Here is a 26,577-nt window from a genome sequence, read left to right as displayed (position 1 = left end):
ATTCCAAGGCGACTTCCATTTTCTCTGCGCTGTAGCGCTGAGATTAAGCTGTGTTATGCGTTGTTTGGTCGTTTATTTGTAATTAATTCAGTCAGAATCTAGTCACAATTTCAGGAAAGGTAAGTCCAGTTACTTGTTGTCTCTGCATGTTGAATACCGCTGTTATTTCGAGTCGAACATCTATGCTCGGCCATGTTTCGTCGTTAGCTTCGTGCGCGTTCACTGTGCCGCTTTAACGGGTTTTGTTTATAAGGAATTAATTTGAGCTAACACTAAAGCAAAGAGTATTTAACACTTTTATGGTTCTGTTTTTAATTCTGGTAACTTGCAGCGTATTCGCCGATTAGCTAAATGTGTCTAAATTATTTAGATAGTTGCGCTTAGTCCTTAAACCCAATGGCTAAAGATACGTATAGTCTCGAAACGTAAAGTAGGCTGTATTATGCAAGTTTCCTAATTGCACTCTTAAATCTGAACGTTGTGTATGTATTTTGAGGATAACCCGCAATGACCAACAGCATTGAGTTCATTGTTTTGTGACGTCACTACATTGTCCATAGTCGAATTACCCATTCATGCTGAAGTTAAAGACTGTTGAATACATGATTTACATACATTTTTTTTGCTTTGAATCTCTTCATGTTGATAAATCCCCGGCTTTGGTAATTGATTTAAAAATTTACGATTCAACCAAGTGAAAAATCAATGTTTCTACCTGGTTAAAATATTTTTGTGGGGTTATTTTCTATCAAAGGAAATGTATCATGAGCAAAATAAGCAGTCAACAGCATGGCTTAGCATTTCTGTTTTGAAACTGCAGTGTCTCAAAGGGAAAAGTTCAGGCACCCAGGCTTTCTGACATTATCAACCTCAGGAACCAGTCCCATTGAGTTGAGGGGCACTGCTCTTGAGCCAGTGGGCTGTAGGGGTGAATTAAGGCAGAGACTAATTGAATGCTCATAGAATTATATTTGAGCCACTTTTAAAGTGTTAGAGGACTTTTTGGACAAAGCACCTTACCCTAAACAGCTTTCCGTGCTCAATGCCTTTAGTGCACTAGTGTCATTGTGTGTGTGTATATGTGTGTCTTTTTGTGTGTTCACTGCCAGAGATTGTTTAAATGCAGAGGAAAACATTTGTTGTACGTTGTACACCAACAGTAAAAGCATGTTTAGCATGTTTATGATATTTTATAGTCATGTCATGCCATTGTTATATTAATACATGACGTAGATACTCCTTGTTTATTTACAGGTGGACGGTCAACAATGGCGGACATCAAAAACTTTCTGTATGCCTGGTGTGGCAAGAAGAAATTAACTCCTAACTATGATATACGAGCAGCTGGAAACAAAAACAGACAAAAATTTATGTGTGAGGTAAGCAGGTGTGCTGTTTGTTTTCTTGAATATATCCTATTTTGGAAAGGTAATTTTTAAAAGGTGATGTTTAAAAAAAAAACACTTTTTATGAAATTCTGAGAATGTTTTCTCACCATTTAATAGCTCTCCAATCTGCTTCCATGCTCAAAACCAGTTTTGTTTACATCCTAGTGTGTTTTTTTTTTTCTTTTATATAAAGAGTTTCGGTCAGGTAGTGTTGATAAAATTCTGAATTTACATACGATACCTGCCTAAATATCTCGATACCGATACTGAAACGATACCATTGCAAAAACCTAAAACATCAGGAAAAAGTTATGTACTTTCTCTACAAGCTGTGAGTGGTCGGCAAAATCGCTGATATCTGCTTGTTAAGTGTGACACACAGGACATTTCGCCGTTTCTGTGTTCAATCGCGCCTTCGGCCCCGTGTCATACATTCGTAAGATGCGGTTACAATTGGAATAAACCTGAATGCCTCAATAAATTGTTTATCTCAGTTCAGCAGTTCAGAAAAAGGAATAAATTAATTTTTTTTTTTAAATCACTAGAAGGTCTGAAAAGCGCTAAAACTAGCGACAACATAATTAAGGAAGGGAGAGGAGGCAAAGTGCCGTGGCACTCGTTGGAAATATTCTTATTTTAAAATACTCCTTAAAGTACCAGAACTCAAGAAACAAGATGGTAGTCATACTGTTATGGCTGGTCAGTGTATATCCACCTTTTCAGGCTACAGCATTTTTGTGCTGAAGCTATAACAGGTGTTTCAACCTAGGTTTCATGTTATCCTGGAAAAAAAATAACGTATATGAAATATAGAGAATATGAATTTTTAAGTAGTGAATATAGGAAACATCCCAGTATATTGTTTCATATTTGCTTTTCTTTAGGTCCGAGTTGAGGGCTTCAATTACATTGGGATGGGAAACTCCACCAACAAGAAAGATGCTCAATCCAACGCTGCAAGGGACTTTGTGAATTATCTTGTTAGAATGGGTGAGATGAGTGCTTCGGAAGTACCTGCTTTAGGAGTGAGTATCATTGGAAGATAAATTTACTTATTCTACAATTTACCCATACTCCGTCACTCTCTATAGTCACATGCTTGATTGTTATCTTTCTGGTACCAGGCCAGTGTGCCGGATGTGCCTGATGGTGGTAGTGAAGGTGGTGGGTTTGGAAATCTACCACCCAATGGTCCTTTACCTCCTCATCTAGTTGTGGAGAACGAGTCAGGTAACATTTAATTAGTTGTCCCTGGCACTTTTGTTTTCCTCTAAAGTTCAAACTCTCTTACAGGACCACTTGTAGGTTACTGCCACTGATGTGCAAGGATATGTAAATATGAATAATGTATTGTGTGTATAACATAATTTGTAACCTCTTATTACGGTTATTTGTTGGAAGGTACTAGCACTCTCTCTCACCCCTCCTCCTCAGGGTCTGACCAGGGCTCTGCTCCAGTTCCTGGAGTTACTGGACGGGGCTATTCAGGCTTCAGCAATTCTCAGTGGGAGCGTGGGGCTAACCTGCAAGACTACTATTCCAAGAGGGAGGAACAGGACGCAAAAGCTGTAGGCTTTTATGCAAAGCACTTTTAAGCAAACAGTATTTTCATTATAGTTAAGTTAACTATTGTAAAATACTAGGGTGTTTTTTTGCAGTTTTAAAATGAATTTGAATATATTTAGGCTATATAATGTTTAACAGCAAAGTGACATACTTAAAAATAAATAAATAAATAAATAAAAAAACATGACTAATCCCAGACATACAGTGTTTAGCACTATTCCAGCACCTAACATACTTAAACCCAGCTAGCAGAAATACTAAACACTTGGTTCTGTTGTGCTGGGCAGAAAATATGAACTGAATTGGAGCTTCAGAAAGCTTGGTTGTTAAATGTTGTTTTAAGTAATACTGATCAGATATTCTAGGTTTTCCTTATTGATTGCATTTGAATTTGAATTTTCCTTCAGACATTGGAGTCAGAGGAGGTAGATTTAAACGCTGGCCTCCATGGCAATTGGACGCTGGAAAATGCCAAGGCTCGACTGAACCAATTTTTCCAAAAGGAGAAAATCCAAACCGACTACAAATACAGCCAAGTGGGGCCTGACCACAACAGGTTTGAACACTGAAGAACAATCCATATGTTAAATATTTCATGACATTCTCCAGTCTGTATAATTAAAGCAGAAATATATTAAATGTGCAAGAAAGAATTAGTAAAAATAAACCGAAAAGAATATATCTGCGTATCAGTTTTTGGGTGTATGTTTTTCTGCTGGTCTAATAATGAAATGAGAGAACTTCTTGGTGTGCATTTAACCCAAGGGGATCTCGACAAAATATTTTGAAACGTTTCTGATTCTGAAATATTTTGAAAAGGTTTTTCGATTACTTTTGTGGCTATACTATGATTGGGACCCTGGTGTAGCATAGCTTCTTTAAACTGATTGAATGTTTGATCTTTAGACTTTGGACCTTAGATTGACTTTGCATTAAAAATGACAGAGTAACTAAACCAAATAAGCCAGGAGGAAATCGCTGATGCCAGAAATCACATCCTTACATATGACAAACATGTGGCATTTCTTAGGCTGCACTAAGGTGCCACATGGTGGAGTCTGTGATTGGATGTGTGCCAGAGTACTTGGGGTGCGGTAATGTATGGTGGTGATTTCTGGTGTCACTCCTCCATCAGGAATGAAGGCCTCCATGGCTGAGATGGAAGGGATCTGGTTCATGGTTGGAAGTCTGGCAGAAAAACATACCTGCTCAAGATGGAGTAATCTTATGTGGACACTCTTGCTCATGAAAGGGCGCTCAGTTGATAGGTCAGAGGTCAGTTCTTTGTTACTGTGTGTGTGTTGTCCTCTTGGTTTTAAAAATCATTTTTAGTTTTAATATTATATCCTAGAGCTGGGTGATATGGCCTAAAATGTTATTGCGATAATTTCTTCTATATTAATCAATCTCAATATTTATCACAATATAAAATTTTGTAATACTGTGACTGTTATTCAAGGACAACTGTCTAAAGACTGTGACTGTCTACAGACTGAATATGTTCAATGTTTACATTTTTTATTATCAGAAAATATTATATAAATATATATGCGCATTGTATGCACATTACATACATTTACCGTATTAACTTGAGTATATGGAATAGGAACCCATGTTTATTAAGCTCCATTACCCAAAGCTTATCATTATTGAGCAAAAACAAAACAAATCAAGACTGTATTTATTGCCCAGCACTAGTATATGCTTGTTGAACATTTGAACATTTTCCATGAAGGGACCAGGAGACACCAGAGCTTGTCTGTGTATTTTGTAATACATGTAATTAGGTAGTCTTAATTGCTTTAATGTTCCATCAAAAATAAATGTGTTTGTATAAGTGTTTTGGTTTTTAAACCTGTCCTTGTTTTAGGAGCTTCATTGCAGAAATGACTATTTTCGTCAGACAACTTGGAAGAAGTAAGTATTGCTGGGCTTTTGTGTATTCTTTGGTAAAATAAAGGCACCTATACACTGACGGGCTATTTAATCTAGAACGCTTATCCTGTGTCTAGATTCATTGACAGTTTTATTAGGTTAGCCTTTCAAACAGATGCACTTCGTAGTTATACAATTTCAGAGAGTAGTTCATCTCATTCTCCGAGTTGGACAGAACCATCACGATTTAAAAAAAACAAACATTTTCTTTGGGTAGTGGGTCGTTCTCAGTATGACGCTGGCATATCTTCTAATTGGTGGTCCTGTGGGTTCCTTACAATTTGACGAATGGGATGAAGAGTAGCTAAGAAGTTATGTAGTAAAAGAGATGGAACTGGGCATTTTATTGAGAGAGGGAAAAAGGACATTCAATCTTGTTTATATCAAATAAATCGTTTTTTCTTTTAAATCTGTTCACCCCTTTTTGGGTTAATTCTGTCCTCCCCACCGCGTTTTCATGCGCACTCACACTTAAAACCACAATTCCACCCATGTGATCAATGTGACACTGCCCCATCCAATCTGCCACATGTTAGCAAACAGGAGAACCTAAACACAGAGGCAGGCAGAGCAACTCGAGCAGCTTGTACCAAAGGAAATACTGAGTCTGTGTTTAGATGTTTTTTGACTTTAATGAATATGACACAGAACATAAAGAAGATTCAGTGTCGGAGTTAATCCCATCAGTCTGTATCCCAGCTTTAATACTTGAGCATATTTACAGTACAATCCTTATCAGAGGACTATGAGGGCAAAAAAACAAACACGGATTAATTGTTAATTTATGATAATCGAGGTAAAATGTTAAATTAATCGTGATATTGATTTGCGGTCATCACCCAGCACAGATACAGAAGAAAAATTGACAGTGGCAGTGTAGATACAAGACTGTTAATGTGTCCAGTGACTACTGTTGATAGTCATTTGCAACAACACTGTATTTTACATTGCCAGCTTATGCTTTGCTAATGTCTCATTTGACAATTTGCAGAGATCTTTGCTCGTGAACATGGGTCCAATAAAAAGCTTGCAGCGCAGTCATGTGCACTCTCCCTGGTTCGACAGCTCTACCACCTGGGTGTCATTGAGGCTTTTACAGGGCAGACCAAGAAGAAAGAGGGCGAGACGGTGAGTTTGTTGACCTAGGTTAGCCAGACCATGACATGGCAGTAAATATATAGGCCTCTTTATTTGCTTTTTCTCTCTGTTTTGTTGAAATGCTAGGTGGAAGAGTATGCTGTGAATGTCAGTGATGATCTGAAGCAACAACTGCAGAATATCACTCATGAGCTTGGTGTCCACATTCCACCACCCGTACGTGTGCTCTTGTTCCTTTCCTTACCTCAAACAATTTTTCAGTGTCAAATCGCATTTAAAAAACTAATGTCTTCTAATACCATAGGATCCTAGTGGTCCGGTCTCTCTTGTCCAGGGAAAGATGGCACATTTTGAGCCTTCCCAGAGGCAGAGTTTGACAGGTGTGGTGCCTTGGTCTCCCCCTCAAGTCAATTGGAACCCTTGGACAAGCAGCAATATTGACGAGGGACCTTTGGCATTTGTAAGTATCAGCACAATGTTTCTTTACATGATGCACTCATATTATATAGCATAACACACAATCCTACCCCCTTATTGTGTCATTAGTGTATTCACAATCATACACAACTCTGGTACTTTTCCATTGTAGAATGGAGTGTAGATCACAAATTGTGCATTAGCATATATTCAACACTCAGTAACTTAAGCTACAATGTATCAAAACGTTAGAGTTTGTGTATCTAATGTATTGGCATTGACATAGAAGGAGATTGTCTAATGTCTTAAGCTGTGTCCCAGTTGTGCACTTGATGCTAGTGTTTGAGGATATAGTATAGTTACAGGTGTGAAATTTGAATATACTAAATCCACAGTGCATACTTGGAATCAGTTGAATTTTTAATATGTTATGGCAAACAGAGGAGCTTCTCATAGTCCCCTACTCTCTTCATATTGCACTTCACAGATTAAAATTAATAATACTACACTCAGCCAGTGCATAAATGTTAGACAGAGGGATGTGAAGCTTATATTGAATATAAATTGTTTTATCATGACATTAAATGCACTATTTTTGTGCAGCATGTGTTGGTTTATTGCCTATACTGTGCACTATGTAGTGTGGGGGGATATTTGTTTCAGCTTTTAGTGGGGTATACCAGACAGTGTTTCAGGTGCAGCTTGGTATGTCATGTGTTGTCAAAGCAACAGTTCATCACATAATTTAGTAAGAAACTTTGTAGTAATATTAATTTTCTGTGTAGTAGCCTGCCAAATTCATTTATATAATTTTAAGGTAATTACATAGTACATGTAGAGTATTTGTGTGTCACACACTATTGGGGCGCAGCCTTAGACTAAATAGTACTGTGTGCTGTTTTTTACACTTTCACTCCGACACTAGGTATAAGCTACAAACTGCACCTATATGGATTTGTCAAGTATTCATCCCAAACTCTATCTGAAATATTTGTGGCAGTATAGTAATAAAGAATGTTTGCATCCTTCTTGTAAACCCCTTGGCAGTGCACACCAGAGCAGATCAGTAGGGACCTTCAGCAGGAGCTCAACTATCAGCTGGAGCATGACAAGGACCTGCAGACGGTGAGGCAGATATCTATAGTCTATATCGATTATTTTTATTCTGTTATGTCCCCACTGTGTGTTCATGTACTGTCCCTTTTAAAATCACGCTACCAAGCTGTAGGCACGTGATTCTGCCCCGATCTGCCACATGGAAAAAACCTAAACACTGAGGTCGACCAAGCGACTCGAGCAGCTAGTACCACAGAAAAACACAGCATCTGTGGTTTGGACGTGCTGTGTTTGACTATAATTAAGACAGCACCAAACAAAAATAAGTCAAATGTAAACGCTGAGAAAAAACAAGATAAGCTCCCAGTAACATTACAAAAAATATCCCATATTTAATACTGGAGCATATTTACAGTACAAGCCTCCTCAATGATTTATGAATTATGAGGGTCAAAAATACAAAAACAATTTAATCATTCATTAATCATAATCATGGTAAAATGGTAAATTAATTGTGATATTGATTTGCGCTCATATCGCCCAGCACTATTTAGGAGTATTTCTTATTACTAACTTTCATAATAGTTTTTAAAGTTGTTACATTTAAAAATATGTCAACATCCAAATTTATGTTAAGCAATATGGCCACATTCTTCTTCAAATTTTGCTCTTGTTGAAGGTTAAACATTTGAAGTTAATTCTATGATTCTACGAGTCTTTGGCCAACGGTTCATACATGTGACACTTAAGATGTCTCTGGTTCTGTCATAGATGTTGCAGGAGCGAGAACAGCTACCAGTAAAGAAGTTTGAGGAAGAGATCATGAATGCCATCCATCATAATTCAGTGGTGATTATTCGTGGAGCCACAGGTTGCGGCAAGACCACTCAGGTGCCGCAGTTTATTCTGGATCAGTACATTCATGGAGGCAGGGCATCAGAATGCAACATTGTTGTCACTCAGGTGAGACAAATACAAAGAGAAGCACTGTGTGCATAAAGGGAATTGGAGCAAAGGAGTTTACTTATGATCTACAACTGAACACTTGTTTCTCATACTATGCTTTATCTCTCTTTAGCCTAGACGAATCAGTGCTGTGTCAGTGGCTGAGCGAGTGGCGTTTGAGAGAGGCGAGGAGGTCGGGAAAAGCTGCGGCTATAGTGTGCGCTTTGAGTCTGTCTTGCCTAGGCCGCATGCCAGCGTCATGTTCTGCACTGTCGGTAGGTTAACACGTCCTTACAGCTTCACAACACGTAGAAATTAAACAGCATTTGGGGTGTGTTTAGATTTGTCCGCTATGTTTAAACTAAAACGAACCCTGGTGCAATTGCTCTGCTAGTGGGGTTCGTTAAAGTGAGTGTGAAAGCTCCCTTTCAAACTCTAGTGTGCATCAAAGAGGTGGTCAATTTCTAAATGTATTCTGGTGCGGTTTATGAACACAATACAAACCAAAGGCATCTAAACAAATCAACACTCTACGAGATATCCCAAGATATAATCATGCCACAAGAGTGTTAAAAACAACCAATAGTCCAAGGACAAACCCCTTAATGTCCTTTCTCTGAAGTTAGATTGTAAATGTGTCCGTGTGAACTCATACCAAACCCCACTAATAGGTAATAATATAACATTTTCTTGTTTGGTCTGGACCAAGGAAACCAAACTACAAATCTGAACACACCCTTAGGCTGTGTGCCCTAGATCTTTTTAATGCATCTAAATTCTGCCCAGAAGAAAGATATTTTCTGCTTTGTTTCCCAAATCTGTTGCTTTATTTAACCCACAGTGTGACAGTTGTACATTAGAAGTATAATTACATTTTTGGTTTGTTTTTAAGGTGTGTTGCTGAGGAAGCTGGAAGCTGGAATTCGAGGCATCAGCCATGTCATAGTAGATGAAATCCACGAGCGAGACCTTAATGTAAATAACAGCTGCTTTCATTTAATAACATTTATTTCTTTTAAATAACAAACTGAAGCGTGTCTAGTTTGTGGGCTTTGTTCATTTATTTATTTCCTGTTTACTTGTCTTTAGACTGATTTCCTGTTGGTGGTTTTGAGAGATGTGATCCAGGCCTTTCCTGAAGTGCGCATCATTCTTATGTCTGCCACCATTGACACCACCATGTTCAGAGAATATTTCTTCAACTGCCCTGTTATAGAAGTGTTTGGACGCACGTTCCCTGTGCAGGGTGAGTGATTACAGGTTTGAAAAAATTGATTTGTCGGTAGCCTGTACCGTTTTACCGCTGGTTACGTATGTAACTGTGGTTATGTGAACAGTAGATGACCGCCAGAGCGGTGCCAAAAGTGAATGTATCCCTGCCGTGCTACGGCCAACCGAGAGCGTATGCCAACGAAGTCACTCAAGTGACACAGCGTGAGAATCCCACGCAGTATATAACTGCTCGGATCGCGCTGTACTGCCTCAGGGACCTGGATCTTCTCGCCTCTCCGAGTGACCAGGAACCCTGGCGGTCATCCACTATTCACATAACCACGGTTACATACGTAACCAGCGTTATGTTTCATATCTCCTGACCGCCAGGGCGGTGCCAAAAGTGGATACGATGTCACGAGGAGGATATTGACTGCTATAGAACTGCTGTAGACAGCCCCTCCGCAGCTGCGATGTTCACACTGTAAAATCGGGAGAAGGTGCACGGTGTGGACCACGTAGTCGCCGTGCATATCTCCTGCAAGGAAACACCTCGGAGTGCAGCCCAGGAAGTTGCAACACCCCAGACAGAATGGCCCGTGATATGGTAGGGCATCTGGTGGCTTGCAGCCTCATAAGCCCCTCGAATAACATCCACAAGCCAATGGGACAGTCGTTGCTTAGACGGTGCCATCCCCAGCTTGGCGGCAGAGAAGCAAACAAACAGCTGATCGGTCTTCCTTACATTAGCCGTAGCGGTTACATAGGCCCTAAGGGCACGCACAGGGCAAAGTAAGGACCGCCTTGCATCAGAATGGTCTGTGTAGGCGGGGAGGTCAATGGCTTGATTCACAAAGGCAGGTTCCAAAATCTTAGGCAGGAAGGCAGTGTTCAGCCTAAACCTGATGCTAGAATCATTAATGCCTCACTGCAGGCATAAGGGGCTGATGGACATAGCATGGAGCTCACACCTCCACTAAACTGTGCAGACGGCTAGTAAAAAAAGCGGCCTTCAGGGAGACTCACTTGAGGCTCACCTGTTCCAATGGCTCAAAAGGTGCCTGACAAAGGCTGTCTAGCACCAGTGAAAGGTCCCAAGGTGGAGACCAAAGTGTACGAGGCGGGACCAGTCGTCTCGCCCCCTTCAAGAAGGAGGTAATCAATTCTTGAGAACCCAATGAAACACCATCAGACAGCACCAAGTGGTGCGACAAGGCGGCCACGTACACCTTAATCAAATCATCAAATCAAATTTATTTATATAGCGCTTTTCACAACTGATGTTGTCACAAAGCAGCTTCACAGAATTCCAGTAAGACAAGATTTGACATGAAATGTAAAGACAAATGTAAAACCCTCAAGTGAGCAAGCCAGGGGCGACAGTGGCAAGGAAAAACTCCCCCAGCTGAGGAAGAAACCTTGGGAGGAACCAAGGCTCACAAGGGGTGACCCATCCTCCTCTGGTCAATCTACTGGTGATGATAGTTAGTAGTCCATGAGAACTTCAGTGTAGGGACAGCTTCAAGGCACTTGGTGGTTGCTGGAGCGTGGGCAGCTGGTCTGAAGCGTGGAGGAGGATCTCGACAGTCATCCATCAGTGTCCAGACAGACAGGTGGGCAGTCGTTTACTCGGAAAGATGTAAAGGGATGGAATTAGTTTTGAACTGTTTTGTGTTTGTAAAGTAGAAAATATGAAAATTTCCAGAGTGTGGCTAATGACTCCGGCAGATCTGACTATGACAGCATTAACTAAAAGGAGAGAACCAGGAGGACACACAGACACGGGAGCATCCTGAAACACTGGCATCCCTCCGCTCCACCGTCAACAAACCTGAGTGATCGCGAGAAACGGCGGGACGACAGCACCAGCATCTCAGTTTACTATAATTCCCTGTGTCCATGGACCCCCCGGATCTGCCGCCTTTATCTATGGGGGAGCATTAGCTACCAAATGATAAACTAAACAAATGAGTTTTTAGCCTACATTTGAAGATTGCGACTGTGTCTGAGTCCCGAACATTTTCTGGAAGATCATTCCAGAGTTGGGGGGCTTTATAAGAAAAGGCTCTTCCCCCAGCTGAGGCCTTCTGAATTCTGGGAACATTTAAAAATCCAGTATTCTGTGATCTGAGTGAACGTGGGGGCTCATAATAGGAAATTGTATCTTGAAGATATTCAGGAGCAAGCCCATGTAGGGCTTTATATGTTAATAACAAAATTTTGTAGTCAATGCGGAATTTAACAGGCAGCCAATGAAGTGATGATAAAACTGGGCTGATATGTTCAAATTTTCTAGTTTTAGTGAGGACCCTAGCTGCAGCATTTTGAACTAGTTGAAGTTTTCTTAAATTGCTGCTGGTGCATCCTGACAGTAGTGCGTTACAGTAGTCAAGCCTTGAAGTAATAAAGGCATGTACTAATGTTTCTGCGTCCTGGAGGGATAAGGCATTTCTAATCTTAGCAATATTGCGAAGATGTAAAAAAGCTGTCCTAGTGATACTACCTATGTGTTGATCAAATGATAAATCCGGGTCAATTATGACACCAAGATTTTTTGCTGCTGAACCAGGTTTAACTGGAAAGTTAGCTAGATTTAAAATTAAGTCTGATAATTTATTTCTTGTCACTTTTGGACCCAAAAGCAGGACCTCTGTTTTGTTGCTGTTTAGGAGGAGGAAATTACGCAACATCCAGCCTTTCACGTCTTTTACACAGTCCTCTATTTTCTTTAATCTGTGTTTGTCATCGGGCTTGGCTGAAATATACAATTGTGTGTCGTCTGCGTAACAGTGAAAGTTAATGTCATGGTTTCTTATAACTGTGCCTAGCGGTAACATGTATAATGTAAATAATAATGGTCCTAAAATAGAGCCTTGTGGAATTCCAAATCTTACTTTAGAATAATTTGAACTTAGATTGTTTACTTTTACGAATTGATAACGTTCCGTTAAGTAAGATTTAAACCATAATAGGGCTGTCCCTGTGATTCCAACCATGTTTTCTAACCTTTCTATGAGAATATTGTGGTCTATTGTATCGAAGGCTGCGCTTAGGTCAAGAAGCACCAACAGGGATACGTGGCCTTGATCAGAGGCAAGAAGAAGATCATTTGTTATCTTGACTAGAGCTGTCTCTGTACTATGATGTTGCCTGAATCCAGATTGGAATTTTTCATATATATGATTCTTATGTAGATATGAACTAAGTTGTTGGGCCACAGCTTTTTCTAAGATCTTAGACAGAAATGGCAAATTAGAAATAGGCCTGTAATTAGACAGTGTACTAGCATCAAGATTTGGTTTCTTGATCATAGGTTTAATAACTGCTAGTTTAAAAGCTTTGGGTACATGGCCCAGACTAAGCGATGAGTTTACTATAGTTAAAAGAGGATCAATAATAGCTGGTAGTACTTCTTTGAGCAACTTTGTGGGAATTGCATCAAGTGTGCAAGTTGTACAGTTTGCGGAGGTGATAATCTTCTCTAGTTCTAATTGTGGGAGTGGGCAAAAGGTTTCAAGTCTTTCTTTTACAGTTATATTATGTTTTATTTCATTCACATCAGGTGGCAGCCAGGATGGATTTGATCCTGTGGCTAGAGTTTGTTGTCTAATATTCTCAATTTTATTATTAAAAAAGTCCATAAAATCTTTACTGGTGAGAGTTGCTGGAATTAGTTGTTCAGAACCTGCTTGATTTTTTGTAATTCTAGAAAACACACTAAACAGTGCTCTCGGATTATTTTTATTATGGGAGATCAGCGAGGCCAGATATGCTGAGCGAGCTTTAGTGAGGGCATTTCTATACTCTATAAGGCTGTCCTTCCAGGCAGAATGGAACACTTCAAGCTTGGTTGATCGCCATTTCCGCTCTAGTTTTCGTAATGTTTGTTTTAAAGTACGGGTCTTATCGTTATACCATGGTGCGAGCTTTTTCTGTCTTATACTTTTATGTTTAAGTGGTGCTACCTTTTCTAAAGTAGATCGACAGGTATTTTCTAGGTAATCAGTTAGTACATCTAGGTCCATTTGGTCTGATGGAGTTGGAACTGGGGTCGATAGTTCTGGTAGGTTTTCTATAAATTGTAGGGCGGTAGATGGTTTTATTATACGCCTTGTAGAATAGCGAGGGTTCTTACATATATTATGGATAAAACGTAGCTCATATGAAATTAAGTAATGATCGGAGATTGCTGAGGATTGCGGTAAGATATTAATTTTGTCAATGTTAAGACCTAGTGTCAGAACTAAGTCTAAAGTGTGGCTGCAGTAGTGTGTAGGCCCTGTTACATTTTGAGTAATACCAATAGAGTCTAAGATTGAGGTAAATGCCTTTTTTAGTGGGTCACTTTCCTTCTCAAAATGGATATTGAAATCTCCTACAATTATAACTTTATGATTGCACACCGCTAGGTTTGTAGCAAAATCGCTGAATTCTTTCAGAAATTCTAAGTAAGGCCCTGGTGGTCTGTAAATGTTGCATAATAAAAATGCGTCCTTTTTTGTGACCGGATTTGTAATAATAGTGGAGAGAACCTCAAAAGAAGAGAAGGTGTCACATTGTTTAAGACTAATTTCTAGGGTATTTTGGTAAATTACACATACTCCACCTCCTTTGCCTGATATTCTTGGGCTATGTGCATAATTATAGCCTAGGGGGGTGGCTTCATTTAGTGCTAAATATTCATTTGGTTTAACCCACGTTTCCGTGAGACAGAAAACATTGAATTTATGATCACTTATAATATCATTTACGATGAGTGCTTTTGAGTTTAGTGATCTTATGTTGAGTAACCCAAATTTTAGTTCTGAGGTGTTGCTGCTAGGTGTTGTGTATGATTTAATATTGATTAGGTTGCTGAAACAGGCTGATTTTGTTTTTCTACTTTTACATTTAGTTCGGGGGAAAGACACAGTCTCAATACAGTTGAACCTGGGTGACGTCTCAAGACAGTTCGCAGACGGTCGGTTTAGCCTGTCTGTCTGCGGCCTGGTCCCGGCTCTGGATTGTCAGCAGCTATCTACACTACTCTGCCGACTAACTAAAAGACTATGTGCTATACTGCAAGAAAGTAAGGCAGCACCCTCCCGCGTGGGGTGGATACCATCCCTACCTATAAGACCAGGCTTGCCCTCAAAACGTAACCAATTGTCTATAAAGCCCACTTGATTTTCGGAACACCACTTGGACATCCAGCAGTTTAACGCCCAAAGTCTGCTGTAAGCTTCGTCGCCACGCCGCATTGGTATGGGACCAGAGCAGATTACGGCATCGGACATAGTCTGGGCCAGTTTAATCACCTCTGTAATATTACCCTTAGTTACCTCAGACTGCCGCAGACGAATATCATTGGCCCCTACATGAATGACTACCCTCGAATATCTCCTATTAGCTAACAGTCTAAGGTTGCCACTAATATCCGGCGCTCTGGCTCCCGATAAACAGCTAACTGTTACTGCCGGCGCCCCGAAACTGAAGGACAGAACTGTCTGCATGAATGCAGGTCCAAACATTGGCCAGCGCACCAGACCTCAAAAAACTTCCATCTGCACTTGTAAAGGACACGAGTAGAAGGGGCCCTAGAATTATCAATAGTGTGTTGCACCTGGGGAAAACACGACTGTAGCCCAGTGGGGGGCCTAAGGGCCACAGTCGAAGCCGTTCCGGCTGGGGGTGCCACACCTGTCCTCTCAGTTGTGAGAGCAGATCTGTACGACTCGGTAGCTCCCATGGTGTACTTTTAACCAGGGAAAGCAGAAGAGGAAACCAAGGCTGGTATGGCCATCGAGGTGCCACCAAGAGAACCCGATGGTTTTCCCAGCGTACTCTGTCCAAGAGAGCTGGAAGTAGTGGAAAGGGAGGAAAAGCGTAGCGTAGTGCCCTCGGCCAGTCGTTGGCTAGGGCATCCTCGCCCAGTGGGCTGTCTTGTGGCTCTTCGGAAAACCACAGGGGGCAATGCGTGGTGTCCCTTGAGGCGAAGAGATCCACCTGAGCTTTCCTGAACAACTTCTACACTGACTGAATCACTTCAGGATGCAGTCTCCACCGTCCTGGGTGTATGGTGAAGCGGAAGAGGGTATCCGCCACGTTGTTGGGGGAGCCAGCCACGTGTGCCGCTCTGAGAGACAGGAATCTTGGGTAAGCCCATGTCCACAGACCCTGGGCAACATGCCGTCTAGGGGGCCGTGAGTGCCGCCTAGGGGCCAGCACAGGAACCGTGGAATCGCCTGGGCGCACCTGGGGAGCTGAAGTGCTAATCCGCCGTCCTCGGTCATGACTCCGCACTCTGTGCGGTGGGCGATGAAAGCTCTGTGATTGTCCCACGCCATGAAGTTTCTGTGCTTCTGTGAAGGATGAGCGGCGCTCCAGGGCTTCCTTCGCTGCAGTGCCAAAGAGATAACAAGGAGCCAGGGGTACTGATAGTAGTGTGGTGGGTGCACAGCTCGGGTAGCAAGGACTGGGCCAGCCACATTTGACGATGAGCATGTAGACTTGTGGCCACAAGCCGTCCAGTATCATGGGTCATATAGCCAGCTGTTAAAAGAGCCAGATTTAGCAATTCTTCTGGAGCGGTGGGGTCCTCTGCGGTAGCAGGAGGGTTCTGAAGGGCTATGAGCAGGATGCATAGCGTGTTGAGCAGCCTAGCCAGCCGCGTCGCTGAATTATGCAGTTTAACAACCATTTCGTCCATGCGTCTGGATTCCACACTGGGGCAGCGGGGCTCCTGACAAAGAGCCTCATCTGGTGAAACCACCGTTGAGGCTACACAGGGGTCAATAGGCGGCATGTTCGCTAAACCGTATTCAGCTGCTCCGGACATGGAAGATAACATGCGAGCCGTGTCTGTCGGACGGCATGCCTTCTCACTACGAAAGGCGGCAGAGAATTCCGCAACAAAATCCTGACATGGGGGCACTGCAAGTCCGTCTGCCTCCAAGCACTTAAACAGAGCGTTAGAGCGCAATCATTCTGCCGCTGGGGTATCTAGGCCCAGCCTGGCCAGGGCTAGTTTCAATGTCTTCCACCGAAGACCTGCATGAAGACGCCGCAGGGGTTTCTCCATCCTCTCTAGCTCCACTCGAAGACAAAGGGCATGGCGGCAGTGGGGAGCTCTGGCTTAGAGTAAGGGCCTCAGTCTCACGACCACTAGGTAGTATGGTCGAGAACCCCACGTCCGATGCAACCGTGGAAAGAATATCTAAATCCGGCTCCGGAGGCAGCAAACCAGAGTCCTGAGAATCCACAGAGGTTTCTTCCGACTGCCTCTGATTCTGGCTGCCCATAGCTAAAACCAAGCTTTTCAGCTGGTTCAGCTTGGAAAAAACAGTGTCGATCCTGTCAGATAGAGCCCCATAAGACCTTTTCCGACGCGGCTATTCCGCGAGGCACGGGACGCTTCTTTTGGCTCGTTTTAGGTGCAGCCGCAGGTAGAGCAGCCGTGTTCCATGCCTCAAGGCCCGCCAGGCGTTCCCAGCGAATGGCCATCGGCATCACAGCGCAGTCAATGCACGGGTCCGTAAGTGCCTCGCGCAGGTGGTCCAGGCCCAGACACGACGGACACAGTCTGTGTCCATCGTTGGGCTCCAAAAGGGAGGGACAGTGAATACAGCTAATCTGAGATAGCATTGCCTAAGAAAAACCTCTGCGTCACAAAAGCCGTTCCTTACCGGTGTATACTGCGTGGCCTCAGTGGATTCGGTGTACCGAACATTGAGGAGCAGGAAGGAAAAAACGCGTCATTGCCTAGCCCTCGGTGTACCGCAGCTTGGGCGTCTAAAGGCTGGAGAAGGGTACTCACCCGTTAGGTTCACAGTGGTTAATATTGCGTATAGGCTCGGACTTAAGCTCTGGTGTACCAGGCTATGTACGGCGGTCGGCTGACGTATCCCTCGAAGAGACGTGAAGAGAAGAAAAATAAACCGCTCTAGCGGTCGGGAAAAATTCCGAAGCTCAAGGCGAGCTGTGCTCAATCGGCTTCCAAGGCGAGAAGAGAAGGAGGCAGTACAGCGTGATCCGAGCAGTTATATACTGCGTGGGATTCTCACACTGTGTCACGTGAGTGACTTCATTGGCATACGCTCTCGGTTGGCCGTGGCACGGCAGGGATACATCCACTTTTGGCACCGCCCTGGCGGTCAGGAGCTATAAAACATAACAGAAGTCCAATCTTGGGTGAGCGTCTTTGGAGAGAGGGAGCTCAACCCAGATTGTTGGTGTAGCCCTTCGTTATACTTAAATCATGTGAAGATTTAGCTTGTAAAAGTGACTGCAGGGAGATGCAGTAAGAGTATCAATGACTTTGTACGCTTAAATACTTACACACATACATATATAACATGTTTGTCCATTAACCAATAATGAAAAAAGTTACCATTTCCTGTGCAATGTCAGATGACAGGTCTTAAATTATTTTTATTCTTTACAGAATACTTCTTGGAGGATTGTATCCAGATGACTCAGTTTGTGCCTCCGCCAATGGACAGGAAGAAAAAAGACAAAGATGAGGAGGGTGGTGAGGAGGAAGTATGCAAAAATACTGAGTTTCATTTATTTAATACCTTTTCATTTATTTAAATCACGTAAAATGCTTCTCTTAACAAGTGTTATCCAGGTCTCAAATGAAAGCACATTTGTTACAGACTATATGTAGACGAGTCTCTAAGTTTGTAAAGAAATTATACTTTTTGTTTGTCCCACTTTTTAAATTTTTCTCTCTCTCTCTCTCTCTCTCTGTCTCACACTCACACACACCGGTCATCTTAAAACTTTGTATTACAGGCAGTTCTTTTTAGCTTTTATTAAGAAATGTCTGCGAAGTAAAAGACTTTTTTTTTTTAATGAACTATTACAGTTACTAAAAACACGCTGTGATATTTAATATACATTAACTGTGATTTGAGCTCGAAACATTCTCTATATATCTGTTGCTATGCTGCCTTCCACAGGTGAACTGTAATTTGATGTGTGGGCCAGAGTATGGTCCAGAGACCAAACGTTCAATGTCCCAGTTAAATGAGAAGGAGACTCCATTTGAGCTCATTGAGGCTCTACTGAAGTATATCGAGACGTTGCAAGTGGCCGGAGCAGTGCTGGTGTTTTTGCCTGGCTGGAATCTGATCTACTCTATGCAAAAACATTTGGAGATGAATCCACACTTTGGTCAGTTACACTCTGTAATATTGTTAAATTCAGTCATAATGTGTGTACCTTTTTAATCAGCTTAAATTTGAGTTTATACCTCTTATAATCTTTAATTAATTATAATGTATATTTTTAGAATTAAGAATAGCTGAACAATTTGTCTAACTTGTGGCTGTATGATGGCCAACTTGTTCGGCTCTCTGCAGTGATATTCTGTTGAGTTACTGGTACTCTTCTGCTTAATATAACTTAATATAATTTAGGGTTTGCATACTCTTGAAAGGAAAGCTTTTTGGTTTTCCTTAGCATTGCACGTATGATCCTTATGCATCTTTCTCACATGAACTCCTAGTATTTCTAGAGGACTTCCTGAGTATCAGGTCTGGAGATATCCTGGAGTGGTCTTTCACACATGCAGCTCACAACGGGAGATTTTCTGTGTCAGACACACACTCGTAGCAGGAGGAACATTTCTTGCGCTGTTCTCATGTGCACTGACTTTACCCAGTCTTGAATAGGGCACTAAAAGGATAAAGTCTGGGATGAATATTGTGGGTGGTTTTGACAACAACTATGCATTTAAGATTAGCAGACATTTAACTGCTCACATTTTAAATGTTTAGTGTGTGATACTGATAATGACAGCTCCATGTTTGTTTATTCTTTATCAGGAAGCCAGCGTTACAGGATCTTGCCCCTCCATTCCCAGATCCCCAGAGAGGAGCAGAGGAGAGTTTTTGAGCCTGTACCTGATGGGGTGATAAAGGTCTGTTCATTTCCAAATTAACATTTAAATTACACATTAGTTTGCAATTAATAATGTTCTATACTCGCTAACACTGGGGCATTTTAATGTGTTTTAAAAATTACATTTCTAGCACTAATCGTGTCACCAAATGCCTCCCGTATTCACTCTTTTTGCTACTCTTGAGTTAGATACCATTTTTATTTATGCTCAAATAATGTGTTAAATATCATAACTCTCCCTCTTACCCGTCCTCCTCTCCCTCTCTTGCTCTCTCAAACACAGAGCTCCTTGTTTGAGTGTTAAAATGACATGTTTGATGTTAAATGTAAAATGATAAATGTTTGTCTGGTTCTAAAGCTCTCCCTGAAATTTTACTCGGCACATTTAAGATACTCCAATTCAAACTACACGTTTAGATATTACTATTATTATTATTATTATTATAAATAATATTCATTGTTATTTTATTTTATCCGTTATTTTTATCCATTATTAATAAGCTTCGGTCTTAAAGGACAGTGCGATTAATTGCAGCAAATGCGAATAGTGTTTTGGGGTTTTTATTTAACATTTGTTTAATGCGTCTTTGATATTTTATTTTTATTTGATCGACAGCATGTTTGATTACAGTTTCAGCTTAGAATTTTGACATGTTCTGTGCCGTAAACTAATGTGGTTTTCACAGGTAATTTTGTCCACAAATATAGCTGAGACCAGTATTACCATCAATGATGTGGTCTATGTAATTGACTCCTGCAAGTAAGTACTATGTAAATATATTGCAAAACTTGTACGCCTTGTAAGTTTACACAAGAACAGAAATAATGACAATACACTTCTTAATACTCAGGCAGAAAGTGAAGCTCTTCACTTCCCATAACAACATGACCAACTACGCCACAGTGTGGGCCTCCAAGACGAACCTGGAGCAGAGGAAGGGACGAGCTGGCCGTGTTAGGCCAGGCTTCTGCTTTCACTTGTGCAGCCGAGCACGCTTTGAAAAGTAAGCAAGAGCAGACATCTGTTTACTAAATTGCCTCTATGTTTCTCAGTAGGTACGTCTCTGTTGATTTGTGTATGAAGAGTGATGTTTCTGGTTACATTTGTATAGATTGGAGACACACATGACTCCTGAGATCTTCCGCACACCACTGCATGAAGTGGCCCTCAGTATTAAGCTGCTCAGACTGGGGGCTATTGGCCAGTTTCTGTCTAAAGCAATCGAACCTCCTCCACTTGATGCTGTTATTGAAGCTGAGCACACCCTTAGAGGTATTGCATGAATGTGTACAATTTCTTACTTAAAGCGTTTAATGTACATTTCTGATTACACCTGAAATAACTTTGAAAAATATTCATTTTAAAGCAGTGGTTTTTTTTATTTATTTATTGAAAAAAAAGTTTGTGTGTTTTTTTTTTTTTTTTTTTTTTTTTCCCCCTCCCCACAGAACTGGACGCTCTGGATTGTAATGATGAGCTGACACCTCTGGGGCGCATCCTGGCCAAACTGCCCATTGAACCTCGGCTGGGAAAGATGATGATCATGGGCTGCATCTTAAAGTAACAGTGTTTTATTTAAAATTTTGCAACAAATTACATATGAACGCTGATCAGTAACTGTTTTGTTTTTGTCCTTGTAGTGTGGGAGATGCTGTATGCACCATTTCAGCAGCCTCTTGCTTCCCTGAGCCTTTCATCAATGAGGGCAAACGGCTGGGATTCGTACACAGAAACTTTGCAGGCACACGGTTCTCTGACCATGTGGCCTTGCTTTCTGTTTTTCAAGCCTGGGATGAAGTAAGGTAAGATTTGTTTTTTCCTCAAAAGGACTTGGTTGAAGGACATTTTCTGAATTGTATGGTAAATTGCAGTGAAAACAATATTTAAATTAGGAAGAAAAGTAGATCAGATGGTAGTCATTTCCCCATCTTTCTTTCAGGATGGGTGGTGAAGAAGCAGAAACCAGATTCTGTGAGCATAAGCGTTTGCACATGTCAACTTTGAGGATGACGTGGGAGGCTAAAGTCCAGCTGAAAGATATCCTTGTTAATGAAGGCTTCCCTGAAGGTGAGCCATCATTCCTTACATCTACAGCTATGTTCACACACCAGGCACAAGTGGTCCAAATATCAAATGTTTTACTTCGTGTGTGACATGTGTGTCACATTTGTGTGTGGTAGTGTAAACAGCACAACACGCATTGAGTCTGACTTTTTCAGATCGGAATTGGGTCACTTTGGCTACGTTCACACAACAAAGTGGCCCAAATCTGATTTTTTCACTTTTTTTCACTGACTTTTTTTTTAATTTTTTTTATTAAATCTATTTTTTTCCCTGCTGTTCACACTGTCTATATAATATGACTTATATTTGACATCAATCTGAACAGATCACTCTCCTACTCTGACCCACAAGTGACAGGAAAAGGACAATGTTTCAGGCACTGACCATAAGGAAATGTCTGTCTTTTTCATATAAAGCACTTTTTTTCTCATATATGAGACAGAAACCTGGATTAAAAAGTTTCACAAGATTTTTACTTCCAAATATTTTTTACTAAAAAAATGCTTTGTCCAGTCTGTTTCCATGTTCTTAACATCTCAAACTAAAACGAAAAATCTTTGGACCATAGTCCAGAGATCATTGTCAGCGGCTGGAATGATGTAAAAGTCACATGAATTCCAATCTGACCATTCAGACAGAGTCACGTTGCCATGGATCAGATCTCAATTTCACATATGAAAGTGACCCAAATCAGATTTAAAAAAAACAGATTCATTGTGATTTCTGCTGTTCACACAGCCACGAGTTCACACAATACCTGCTGTGTAAATGTTTGTATGTGGTTTTCAAATCTGATCCATATCTAATTTACAGTAGTGTGACTCTGAACACCCAGATCAGCATATTCCCTGCTGTTTGAACATAGACATGAAAATGAAATTCAAAAAACATTCAGAATGTAAAAAAAAAGAAAAATCATAATGCTGTTGGCACATTTTCATAGTTTGCCACTTTAAACCATCTATAAAAGCTAACTGAAGCCAAAGATTCTCTGCTGAAGTGACCAGGCAGCTCCTCTAGGGGGAGTGGGCAGTCTTTCTCTATGATTAATAATGGGGCACAGTAAAAATGAGAGATGGGGCTGAGAAGTGTAAACAAACCTGCCCTGAACCATTCCTAATGAGCCTTGATGTGTTTAAATCATGGGGGGTGAGGGGGAGTTTTTTTGAGACAGGTGACAATTATGGGTCCTTGGCAACCTTATATAAACAAAACAGCAAAAAATAGGTCTGTGGTAGTGTCTTTTCCAGGATATTAGCCTCTCAGAGTGGACAGTTTAACATGACTAACTGCAGTTAATGGCATCCAGACTCCAGTTGTACATTAAATTTTATCTCAGTCTTTGGATGATTTAAAAAAAAAAAAAAAAAAAAAAGTTTCATTCATACTGCATTCTGGCTCACTGCCGAATGTTACCCATTCTGTAACTCAGAATGTCTCTAAATGTCTTTGTAGAGTACATGTATGTAGGTGTTGCTTGGGTATACATACACATATGCATATGATATATATTATACACTGATTTTAAACCGGATCCTATATAATTTTATAGTCAAATATGAACAAAAAGAAACTTGATTGCAATTAACTATAGGAATTTCTCTTTATAAATTAGGATTAATTTATTTATTTATTATATTTTTTTATGATATTTTATGAGACCCCTTATATATTTTAGCTTCCGTTTGGGAGGTCCTGCTTCAGCTGGGCTTTTAATAAGAAGGAAAATGCAAAATGTCAGACAAAAAAAATCCTAGTATGTGTACAGTTGAATGAAATATGTATTTTCTTTCACTTATCACTCATCTGGTTATTTTTCTTATTTACAGAGTGCCTGATGAACCAAATATTCAACAATGTGGGGCCAGACAATAATCTTGACGTGGTAATCACACTCTTGACCTTTGGCTTCTATCCGAATGTCTGTTACCACAAGGAAAAGAGGAAGATCTTGACCACCGAAGGCCGAAATGCACTCATCCACAAGTCTTCTGTTAATTGCCCCTTCAGCAGTCATGACATGACATACCCTTCACCTTTCTTTGTCTTTGGGGAAAAGGTTGGTTTGATTTCCTGCTCTGAAATTAATTATTTTTAACTTGCTTTGGGGGAAATTGAAATGAACTGTTTTTCATGTTAATTACAGATTCGTACTCGAGCCATCTCAGCCAAGGGAATGACAATGGTCAGCCCTCTCCAACTCCTTTTGTTTGCCTGTAAGAAAATCACTTCAGATGGGGTGGTGGTTGAACTTGATGACTGGTAAGCCTGTATGAGTCTTTTTTCACAATTTTCTTTATCTGTCGATGGGTTGCAGTCGCAGGATTTTTTTTTTATGGGGGTACCATATTGGTGTGGACTGTCCCGTTTTGTTTTAGAGGGCAGATCTAATGTAAACAGACGGGAAAGACTGATACGTTTCTCATACCCAGCTCCTCTTCCTGTGCTGGAGGGTCTCACAAAACTCAGAAGCACAGAAACCCACTGCCTCTTTGTGTCAGGGGACATAAAAGATAATGTGGAGAAACAGACAGTTGTCCTCTGTTAGCCACATTAGCTTTTTCGTCATTTAATCTTTTGGAAAACTGTTAGCACATCAGACTCCAGTGCATTTCTCTGCTCTTGTGACTGAATCTGAGTGAGTTATTCATACACAGATCATGTACAAGCATCAGCACTTGTTTTGTTTCGGTGTGTAAGAGACTACAAGTACAAGCACCTATATGTTTGACTCATACTTTTTTCCCTCATTTGCATCTAAATGAAGACTGAAAGTGTTGACAGAAACAAAGCTATGTAATCATCACAGTTTTTGAGTGGTGTGTTTGAGTAATGAGTAGGTGCCCAATATGACGGCTACTATACACAGTGACTTCACCTGCAACCCATGAAATGACAGATAATCAAAGCAAGACGAGCATGGTGCATGAAAGCCCAGGGTCATTTAAGAATATTTTTGGTCTTTTGCTAGGATAAAGCTGCGGGTTCCACACGAAGTTGCAGGTGGTGTAGCTGCACTGAGGGCTGCGATGGAAGCACTTGTGGTCGAGGTGACCAAAGACCCAGAATATATCCGGAATTTGGATCCCACCAACGAGCGCCTCCTTAACGTCATACGGCTCCTGTCCAGACCCTCCTCAGCTGGACTCAATCTTATGGTGAACAATCAACGGTGAGAGTAGCATTCCTACAGTTTGATTTGCAAACAATGTTTTATCAATGGTACAGTGACATTTTATGTCTTGTTTTATTATTTGAATCATGTTCTTTTACCTCGAGCTGCTTTAAAATAATTTTCAAACTTAAGTTCCACAGTAGGGTTTCATGCAAATGTTATAACTATTTCCTGTTCTGGGACTTGATAGATATGGAGATGGCCCACGTCCACCAAAGATGTCTCGGATGGATGGAGACGGAGGGTTTGGAGGGTATCAGGGTGGTAGAGGTTTCAGGGGAGGTTATAGGGGTGGGGGATATGGTGGTGGATTCCGTGGAGGCTACAGGGGATCAGGAGGGTATGGAGGTGGAGGATCTAGAGGATCTGGCGGCTACCATGGTGGATATGGAGGAGGAGGAGGATATGGAGGAGGAGGTGGATATCGGGGAGGTCGAGGATTTAACAGAGGTGGATATGGAGGTTATTAGGTACACATCTGAGCACATGTCCAAAGTAAATGGTTTTCAGTGGACGAACAGGCTTTTTATTTTGATGCATATAGTTTCTCCATTGTAGCTTTCAGATGTTTGCATAGTTTATTTTTGTTATTTAATTTTAATCATTTGTGTAAGGTATATATGCAGTATTTACCCTTTTAATTCTGTTTAAAATAGAATATAATAAATATGTCATTTGCAGACATATAGGTCTGTGTATCTGTTTATTGGTGTCCCATAAGGTTTGTGTTGAGCTGGCTGACAGGACCACAGTCATTCATGTTTGATTTTTATTTAAAAAAATTAAATGCTAACATAGTTAATGCATAAGAACTAAAAAAAATGTTTAAACATTGGGAATATAGAAATATTACTTTGTGTAAACAAAAAGTTGTGTTTAAGAAAGCAACTCCACTGATATTTTCCTTGTCTGTACGATGTTTGTGTTGCAAAAAAACATTAATTAATGTACCAAATTTACCACCCTTTCTTTATAATTACTGTATTAAAAATAAATGTTTAAAGTGTTGGAATCATTTTTAAATAAAACAAATGATACAATAAAAATACCTTGAATTTGAAATATTTCAATGGCTACAAATTGAATGTTTAAATTCTTTTTCCATCTTACCCTCCACCAAAAGAGGCAGTGCTGAGTCCAAAGTAGCAAGGACAGAGGCTTTGTTCTCTCCATTACAGGCCAGTGAAGCATCACAATGATTTTAAAGCTCTAATTTTAAGGTAAAAATACTACCTAGTGTTCCTTTTATTTGGTAATTAAGAAGGCTTTTTGAGAAGTAACCCACACTGTCTGAAGCAGGCCCACCTTGCCTAGACTTTTGGACTCTTGAGTTATTGGTGGTTATTACCAGAATGAGTTTCTGAATAGCCTCGATCATTTGAACAGTTGAACACACCACCACCTGAGGTTCCCTCCCAGCCTTTAATAATATGAACATTACCTTAGATGTTACCAGGCACCAAGATTGTCACCCTACAGCCACGCTTGTCATGAATGGAGTTGTCTGATGAGTTGTGACTAAGGAAGGACCAAGCTAGAATTAGGGAGACCTTTATCAGTTGAGTAGCTTATGTGAATTATGACAACTATGTAATATTTGGTTTGTTTTCTCAACATGAATGAAATGACATTGGAGCTCTTGTATCTCATTTGTGACTGTGTATCAATAATTATGTATTTAAACCAGGCACATAGACAGATTGGTGAAGACAATGTAGATGGTGGCTGACATTTTACTGTAAATGTAGATTTATTCATGTTTTTATGGCAAATTTAATCTGAAAGACTATTACATTTCAAAATATATCCCAACTTTTCCAGAAATTGCTTTTGTA

General features: G+C 40.7%; 1 protein-coding gene across 3 annotated transcripts; it reads left to right on the top strand.

The window, feature by feature from the left end:
* Positions 1-25,784, top strand: dhx9 (DEAH (Asp-Glu-Ala-His) box helicase 9). Of its 3 annotated transcripts, XM_066681829.1 has the most exons (28): positions 1-119; positions 1,255-1,379; positions 2,273-2,413; positions 2,513-2,618; positions 2,823-2,956; positions 3,362-3,510; positions 4,825-4,871; positions 5,881-6,017; positions 6,114-6,203; positions 6,292-6,447; positions 7,452-7,529; positions 8,232-8,423; positions 8,539-8,680; positions 9,298-9,380; positions 9,495-9,651; positions 18,040-18,137; positions 18,560-18,773; positions 19,427-19,521; positions 20,189-20,262; positions 20,354-20,506; positions 20,615-20,775; positions 20,952-21,063; positions 21,144-21,305; positions 21,443-21,570; positions 23,397-23,626; positions 23,714-23,829; positions 24,539-24,739; positions 24,933-25,784. In XM_066681829.1, the coding sequence occupies exons 2-28, from the start codon at positions 1,269-1,271 to the stop codon at positions 25,210-25,212; spliced, it is 3,747 nt and encodes a 1,248-aa protein (XP_066537926.1). In that variant the 5' UTR covers positions 1-119; positions 1,255-1,268; the 3' UTR covers positions 25,213-25,784. The 3 variants fall into 3 exon arrangements, with proteins under 3 accessions (XP_066537926.1, XP_066537928.1, XP_066537929.1); XM_066681831.1 differs by lacking the exons at positions 1-119; positions 1,255-1,379; positions 2,273-2,413; positions 2,513-2,618; positions 2,823-2,956 and adding an exon at positions 4,090-4,222 and having other exon boundaries at positions 3,374-3,510; XM_066681832.1 differs by lacking the exons at positions 1-119; positions 1,255-1,379; positions 2,273-2,413; ... (1 more) ...; positions 2,823-2,956; positions 3,362-3,510 and adding an exon at positions 4,139-4,229.
* Positions 25,785-26,577: the final 793 nt, after the last annotated feature.

This window comes from Hoplias malabaricus, chromosome 9, assembly GCF_029633855.1.
Source record: "Hoplias malabaricus isolate fHopMal1 chromosome 9, fHopMal1.hap1, whole genome shotgun sequence".
In the NCBI taxonomy this organism is placed as follows: domain Eukaryota; kingdom Metazoa; phylum Chordata; class Actinopteri; order Characiformes; family Erythrinidae; genus Hoplias; species Hoplias malabaricus.
This window is presented reverse-complemented; position numbering and strand designations above follow the sequence as displayed.

Excerpts from the sequence above, each read along its gene's own strand:
- dhx9 (XM_066681829.1), top strand. The coding sequence starts at position 1,269 with ATGGCGGACATCAAAAACTTTCTGTATGCCTGGTGTGGCAAGAAGAAA. Across the intron at positions 18,774-19,426 it reads GGAGATGAATCCACACTTTG|GAAGCCAGCGTTACAGGATC; the intron begins GTCAGTTACACT and ends ATTCTTTATCAG. Across the intron at positions 21,064-21,143 it reads ATCATGGGCTGCATCTTAAA|TGTGGGAGATGCTGTATGCA; the intron begins GTAACAGTGTTT and ends TTGTCCTTGTAG.